The 8,850-nt window shown below is 34.6% G+C and overlaps 1 protein-coding gene across 1 annotated transcript; it reads left to right on the forward strand.

The window, feature by feature from the left end:
• Positions 1-3,524: 3,524 nt before the first annotated feature.
• LOC133854848 (caffeic acid 3-O-methyltransferase-like) lies at positions 3,525-5,367 on the forward strand. The gene is made up of 4 exons (XM_062291144.1): positions 3,525-4,008; positions 4,118-4,431; positions 4,628-4,692; positions 4,928-5,367. The coding sequence occupies exons 1-4, from the start codon at positions 3,578-3,580 to the stop codon at positions 5,219-5,221; spliced, it is 1,104 nt and encodes a 367-aa protein (XP_062147128.1). The 5' UTR covers positions 3,525-3,577; the 3' UTR covers positions 5,222-5,367.
• The last annotated feature ends 3,483 nt before the right edge of the window (positions 5,368-8,850 follow it).

Genomic DNA, 8,850 nt, shown 5'->3' on the forward strand with positions numbered 1-8,850 from the left:
TCAATGGACTATTTAGCCAAACATTAATTTTGTCCTAATTTTGTTAGCCAAATTAAATGTATGAATTCCACGGCGCACAATCAATCGACCAACGTTGTGCGAGGAAGGTTGGTAGTTGGCTCACTTTTCATATTATTGTGTATACCTAACTTACATTGTTAGGAATTTAGATCAGTAATATTAGCCCTGATACCCCCTCTCTTTATTAAACAAACACTTTTTAATTAAAAAGTGTTCTTTGATATTACATTAAAGGACACTTTTGCATTAAAAAATGTTTGTTTAATAAAAAGTGGGGGGTGGGCCACAAATCATTTCCCCAATAATATTGTTATTCAAAAGAAACAAAAAAAAAATCAATAATATTGCATGGGGTGCAATAAGTTTTTTTTTTTTTTTTTTAGAGAGTTCATTTTAAATGAATAGTCTAGTTTGGAGTAATGTTAAAAGTCACACTTTTGTCATACTTGTGTACGTCTCTCTAAAAATGACGTAACTTTTAAAATCACCATTGAACTTGTGATTGATCACTAATAAATTTTGATCAAGTGATAATTTTAAAACTCACATCATTCTTAAAGGGACACAAAAGTAATAAAAGAATGACTTATAGAATTACTCACTTCTTAGCCAGTTTGTGCTAGCAATGTAAATAACAAAAGAAAGTGAGTTGGGTGGTTTGGTGCGAAAAGGGAGTGGTTTGGCTACCCTAACCCTCAAAAGGCCAATTCAGCCATGCCTGAACGACCCACCTCGAACCACCTAACTAGAATTATTTATTTACGTATTGTTGTCATGATGTGAACCGTTCATTTAAAATGAACAATCTAAAAAGAACCTATTGCACCCCAAATATAATTAGAAGTTGGAAGGCAATTTTTAAATAATCTATGATTAAGAAAACATGAATTTTTGGAATCCATTCTGATGATGGTTATCTTCCTCTAGGTAGATCAGGATTCATCTGCCCAATAAGTTGTGCTGTATCCATTTTGATCACGGTTTGTTCTCTCATATACACTAAAACTTTTTTCATAATTTATGGTCTCATAAGGTAAGCTCTTTATCAAAATTCTAACAACTTCCATTATAATGCAGGCCGTGAGAGATAATATCTCACATCAAACTATTTAGGCCGTGAGAGATAACTTCTCACACAGAACTATCCAGACCGTGAGGAATAACCTCTCACACCTAACTAACCTCCGTCCTATATATCGTCCATTATGACAGATCTATGGAGAAGAAAACTCTCATTCAAAGCAAAAATACAATCAGCAAACAACAGCAGTGGCCATGGAGGAGATGAACGGCACAATACAGAGGTAGATACACAATGGATAAGCCAAAATTGCTGATCTGATTGGAGAACACTTGTAAATAAAATAAAAAATTAGAATAAGAAAATGAGGGTAGGAGCGGGGAGTAGAAAGAGAAATGGAAGAGGGATCTTCCCTCCTACTATTAGATAAGTTTTTTTTTGAGTTTTTTCTCTAAAGCCGGTTGAGAAACAATGAATATGCTTGCCCTTTTTTTTTTTTTTTTTTTTTTTTTTTTTTTTTCCTGAATGTGAATAATGAGACTTTCAATTTGTAATTACATTTACAATGATTGAGAGCTTTAGTTAGAAACTATTTATTAAATTTTTACCATATTAAAGTCTTAAAATTTGTTTTGGAAATAACATTTATTGTACAATTATTAAGTGAGGGTCTTAATTAAATAATATTTTATTAACTTTTTACCACATTAAAACCTCAATGTGTCTTGGTGTAGAGTTGATATGTGGTAATGTGATGTAGAAATAACACATCCAAAAATAAAGAAAGTAAAAATAAAAGTTGCAACGTGAGCAAAGGTGATCAAGAGTTGTGCCTTAGTGTGGCGATGTATCACATCTTATATCTCATACCGAAAGTAGGTGCTGTTCATGATTGAACTGATACGTTTGATTCGATAAGTTTGGTCTTATTTTATTATTATTATTTTTATACTAGATGCGTAAATAAACTATTAAATTTATAAAATTATATGTAAATTTTACAAATCCAATAATAAATTTTTATTTAAAAAACAAATATATGTAAAAGAATGTCACAAAACACGTTTAAATTGATTGTGGTGATAATTTTCCAAGCCTCTTATATGGAATCCTCGGTTCCCTCAACTTCAAGAATATCTTGTACGTACGTAGTACCGATAGGGAAGGTACTATTGTCACCGTACAGTAGGTAGATGCGGTCACTTCTCTTTCGACCAAGCTAATTAATTAAGGGTATGTTTGGTGTTACGACTTTATAGGTAAAAAATGTCATTTTAAATTAAATTGTAAAAAATGAATCATTTAAAAATTATATTTTAAAAAATTGTGATTTGAAAATGTAAAAAATTATTTTTTCAAAACATAGGTAAGTAAATGTTTTTATTAAAACGAAAAATTTTATAAGTTAAACTTATGATTTTAAAAGACCAAACTGTAAATTTGCTAAACGTTTAACTGCTTTTTAAAATGATACATTTTAAAATTGTTATTTTTAAATCGAAAATTTTAAAATCTCAAACCCAAACAAATGTAATTAGAACTCCTTGCCTATTAATATGGTACAATTAAGGTGAAATTTGTGCACTCTACTCATAAATATGTATACCTAACTTACATTGTTAGGTATTCATGTCTTTATGGTATTATTGCAAGGGTGTAATAGCCTAGTAGGCCACGGGTTATATACCTAACTTACATTGTTAGGAATTCACGTCCTTATGGTATTATTGCAAGGGTGTAATAGCCTAGTAGGCCACAGGTTATATACCTAACTTCCATCGTTAGGGATTCATGTCCTTATGGTATTATTGCAAGGGTAGTGATTGGGGGGGGGAGACCATTGACCGGCTCCCTCCCCCTTTATATTAAAAAACCCTCTTTTAATTCAAAAGAAGGAATAAAATAATATAAAAAACAAAAAGTGGATTAAAAGTGGGTTTTTTAATATAAAAGGGGAGAGGGAGCTGGTCAATGGTCTCCCCCCAATCACTACCCTTATTGCAAGGGTGTAATAGCCTAGTAGGCCACGGGTTAACTTGTATAAGAGTTGTACAATAATAATTTCTCTTGCGGCATATCTTGTGGAGTTTACAAAATCTTGTAATTTTTAGAAAGTCTTGTAATTTTTTTAGAAAGTCTAGTAATTTTTTAGAAAATTTTGTAATTTTTTTTTTTCTATATATATTATGGCCTTATAAGGCCCCAACAAGGAGAATTTTTTTCACCCAAGAAAAGTTTTCATCCCTAAAAAAAAATAAATAAATAAATAAATTGAACTATATATATATATATATATATATAGAAAGTTAGTCTTTATAATAGTAGATGAAGAAAAGTCTTTTTTCACCCAAGAAAAGTTTTTTTTTTTTTTTTTTTTTTTTATATAAACAAAAATCGTAGATAATACGACGTGCGTACATGGGATCCCCTGCTTATAAATAAGCTAAGAGACGTGCTATTTTTTTGTCTTGTTGTCCAACTCTTTTTCAATATTCTCTACAAATAAATCTAAGAATATATATCGAGTGATCGAGAATGGAGTGTACGGGAAAGCAGACAAGTCACGATCATAAGCACAGGATTGAGGAAGAAGACGAAGCAATCACGTATGCTGGCGTGTTAAGTAGCTCTTTCATTTTACCAATGGTGTTGAATGCCTGCATAGAGCTCAACGTGCTTGAGATCATTAACAAAGCAGGCCCCGATGCGCAACTCCCGCCCTATGCTATCGCTTCTCAACTTCCAACCGGCCGCAATCCTGATGCGCCATTTATACTTGACCGCATGCTGCATCTCCTTGCTAGCTACTCTCTTCTCACTTGCTCTGTCCACACTCTCGAGGATGGCAAGGTTCAGAGACGTTACGGCCTCACGCTTGCCGGGAAGTGTTTTATTAGAAGCGTGGATGGAGGGTCACTCGCCCCGTTTTCACTCTTCTCTCGCCGCCAGCCTATCACGAATATGGGGTACGTACGTGTAATATATTGGGGTTTGCTTATATATATATAGTTCAATGCATGGTACGGTACAGGCAAAATTAATGAATGATTTTTTTGTGGGTCGATCTCTTGTTAGTTTCCACTTGAAGGACGCGGTGCTTGAAGGTGGCTTTACATTCGAGAAAGCCCATGGAATGTCGCTCTATCAGTACAGCAGCGTAAAAGATCCTACATTCGGAGAGGCTCTTGTTGAGGCAATGGCTCAACACTCCGCCCTTATCACGAAACAAATTCTCAAAAAATACAAGGGTTTTGAGGGCTTATCATCGTTAGTTGATGTTGGTGGTGGAATCGGCACTACCCTCAACTTGATCATCTCTCAGTACCCTTCCATTAAGGGCATTAACTTCGATGTGTCTGAAGTATTAAGGAATGCCCCATCTTATAATGGTGCGTGTATATATATATATATTACATTATTAAATTAACTTAGAAGCTAGCTTTCAATTGCACAAATAATTGAGAAATTTTTTCCTTATATATAGAGCATGAGTCATGATTTATTCTATATATATATATATATAGTGGCTTCAACCAAATTCGTAGCTCACTCCTAAATCAATAACCAAATTTCTATCACATGCAGGCATAGAGCACTTTGCGGGCAATATGTTTGAAGAAATTCCAAAAGGCGGTGCCATAATGTTGAAGGTGAGTTTCTTCTTTCTGTGGAGCCGGCCTGCTCAACGTTTTCCTTTGAATTGAGTGGACTTTTGAACATATATGATCAGTTTAATATATATATTTGAGTTGGGAGAATTTTCTGTGAAAACTTTGTTCGGAATCTAAACCTATATGCATGAAGCTGGTTAATTAGGCACGTAGATCAGTAATGAAATTAAAATTCATTTTGTAACTTCTCTAGCTATGGATGTAATTATGACAGCAAATAATTCATAACTGGGAAGATGAGGAATGCTTGAAAATACTAAGGAATTGCTACAAAGCGGTGCCGGAGAAGGGAAAGGTAATTGTGATTGATCCATTTGTGCCTGTGGCTCCTGAGACAACCCTCTTGGGTAGGTTTGCTTCCCAGTATGACAATCTTATGTTTTGTAAGCTTGGAGGAAAGGAGAGGACGGAGAATGAGTTCAAGGCCTTGGCAATAGCAGCTGGGTTTTCACAGTCCCGAGTTGCGTGCTCTGCTTGTGGTTATTGGGTGCTGGAGTTCAAAAAATAAGTACTCAATATATATATACTCCTTCACTATCGTTGGGAACATGAAAATAAGTGCATGCGGTAGAAGTAAAAATACAATTATTCCTGAACGTGTAATGTGTTTGATAAGTCCCACATAAATAAAAAAGAAGTTTATTTTACAATTTACCTACACGTGTTAGGATGTAATTGAGAGTTTTAAATAAAAATAAGGTGGTTAAGTGATGAATTTTCTTTGTGATGTTGTGTAATACTTAAGTGCGACAGCTACAGAAATAAAAATACAGCTATATATACCCTATTCTTCCTTCTTCCTTTTTTCTTTTAAAATAAAGTTGTAACACTTTTATTAACCGATTAGTAAAATAGAACAAATTGTTCTAACAAAACAATATCACAAATATAATCAGAAATTTTTTCCATCCAAACTTGATCTATAATATGTTTAATAGCAGCCTTAACTAAACCATGCATGCGTCGCATTATTAATTAGCTATTCTATTAATACAGAGAATCTGCTAATTAGAAAGCGAATTTAAAACTATGCGAGTATCTTCTACTTTTTGTCCAAATCTACTCAAATTACAAACTTTTGAAGTCACACCTTTAAGCACTTGGCCAGCGCATCACCTTCCAAAAGAATATTATGTAGACCTATATCTTTGTATAAAATCGTGGCTTGGAAAGTTGCTAATTAAAGCTTCTGCGGCTCCGAATCTAGGGAGTAATTCTATATGTACTTTAAGTGTCCATCAAGTGTTCATAAAAAAATGAGGTGACTTTTAAAATCATCATTGGACGTGTGATTGATCACACACTACAAAAATTTAGGAAAATCGCCACGTGGCTACAATAGCTGTTACTGTAGCCACGTGGCCAGATTGCCATGTGTCTTTATGACCACGTGGTGATAAGTAACAGAAATGACCAAGTGGCCATCTGGCCACATGTAATTAGTACACATGGCAATATGGCCACGTGTAATTTGAGCACGTGGCAATATAGCCACGTGGATTAATGCATGTGGCCACATGGCCACGTGGATTAATGCATATGGCGACATGGCCACGTGAAAATATGGGACCCGACCATGTGGCTACGTGTACTAATTACACATGGTCACAATCAGCCACATGGATTAGACCACGTGGCCGACTGGCCACATGTTCAAGAACCATGTGGCCGTATAGCCATGTGGGTTAATCCCACGTCACTAAATGGCCACGTGTCATGTGTACACGTGGCTAACTGTTGTAATTTTTATTTTATTTTATTTTGGTGTTTGATAAAATAGATATTTACATGTAAAATAAATGTTTTAAAAAATAAATACAACTTTCAATTAATACTACATACATATTTTGGTATATTCTATGATTTGAATTTTAATTAACTCTAGTTTAGTATTTATATAGCATGCATATATACATATGGCTAGTCTAAAGTTTATATTTGTGTAATGTATACAATATAGATATATATGGTATATCTACATTAAGAATATATACTTATTTTAATTAATATATACTATATACATATTTTTTTTAATATATATATGGGTTAAATATATTTTAGCCCCCCAAACTACCATCATTTTTTCGGATGGTCCCCCAAACTATCAATACTTAGATTCTGGCCCCCCAAACTACCATTTTCTTATTTTTTGGCCCCATCCGTCTATTTATGCTGTCAATTCTAACATAAATTGGCCAAAACCCCGAAAATACCACTCCCTTAACCGTGGGAATTTCAAAGTGTAGGAGGGGTATTTTCGAATTTCTGTTTAGAATTGACGGCATAAATGGATGGATAGGGCTAAAAAATCAGAAAGTGGTAGTTGGGGGGGCCATCCGGAGAAAGGGTGGTAGTTTGAGGGGCTAAAATATATTTATCCCTATATATATACAAATGTAGGGTTAAATATATTTTAGCCCCCCAAACTACCAATGCTTAGATTATGGTCCCCCAAACTACCACTTTCTGTTTTTTTGGCTCCATCCGTCTATTTATGTCGTCAATTCTAACAGAAATTGGCCAAAAACCCGAAAATACCCCTCTCTTAACCGTGGGGATTTCAAAGTGTATGAGGGGTATTTTTGGATTTCTGTTTAGAATTGATGGCATAAATGAACGGATGGGGCCAAAAAATCAGAAACTAGTAGTTTGGGGGGCCAGAATCTAAGCATTGGTAGTTTGGAGGGGCATTCGGAGAAATTGTGGTAGTTTTGGGGGATAAAATATATTTATCCCCAAAATGTATATATAGCATTAACCCTAGTTTAGTGCTATATATAGTATATATATATATATACACGTATGGCTAGGTAGTATACATATAAAACTATATGTTGTGTAGTACACAAATCTTGTATAAGTCATTGTATAGTATATACATGTGTTAACGGTATATTTTTTATATTGAACCCTAACCCTAATTTAGTGCTATATATAGTATATATACACGTATAGTTGTTTAAATTTGTGTACTACGTACACATAAAATATATGCTTCAAAAAATATATATGTCAACTTGGGGGTTAATACTATGTACATAATGTATATATACAATTTATATACCCTAACCCTACATATATATATATATATATATATATATATATAAACCTTATACTTTAACAAATGAATACTTCTTTAATTTGTTATATGTACATTTTCCCGTATATTTTATATATTGAACCATAATCCTAGTTTAGTGTTATATATAGTATATATATATTTAATTAGGGTTAGGGTTTACATCCGTGTCATATATATTCCTTTAAGAATATATGCCAATTTACTTCCATGCAATGCTATATCCATAATATTGTACATATATTATTTATTAAAATATAACCCTAGGTTGAAGCTATATATAACATACGCAGGGTTATGGTTTACATTAACTTGTGTACATACTATATATACATGTTTGTATTTTATCCCATAACTAATTTGTTAGTTTTTAATTGACCATATTCTGTTGGACAAAATCACTTCTTTGTAATGATGCCTTCAAACAAGGATTCCGCTATTCAGAATGCTTCTAGAAGATTCTGCACAGTTTGCAAGTTAAAAAATTCGGTTCACTGCCAGCTGCCCGGACAACATGTCATACCGTCCGGACGCCCAACTGTCCAAAGCATCATCCGTCCGGAAGACGAGAACTTTCCGTCTGGACCTTCCTCTGTGTCGAGAAGCTTCGAATCTGCTCCAACTTGCATTCGTCAGGACGTTTCAGCAACACGTCCGAACGACTCTCAGTGCTCGACAAGCTTCAGGATTTCTTTCCAAAACATAGTTATGGGAAGATTGCTGCAACCGTCCGGACGACGTAGATTCCCGTTCGGACGCACTCATCCATAAAGCAAGTATCGCATTCAAAATCCAGACTTCCGGACGCCAGTCAGCATGGTCCGAACGTGCGTGCATCAGATATGGAAATTGCGTGCATCAGATCAACCGTCTGGACGACCATCCCCTTGGTCTAGACGCGCGAAGCCTTGGTATGAAAATTACTTGCAGCGGAAGTGCGATCGTCCGGAAGACATGGCACCATCGTTCGGATGCGGCTCAAATCAGGAAAGAATTTCAGCAAAATTTTTGGAAAGCCGATCGTACAGTTGTTCGTCTGGACGCCCTATGACTACCAT

This window comes from Alnus glutinosa, chromosome 1 (assembly GCF_958979055.1).
Source record: "Alnus glutinosa chromosome 1, dhAlnGlut1.1, whole genome shotgun sequence".
Taxonomy (NCBI): domain Eukaryota; kingdom Viridiplantae; phylum Streptophyta; class Magnoliopsida; order Fagales; family Betulaceae; genus Alnus; species Alnus glutinosa.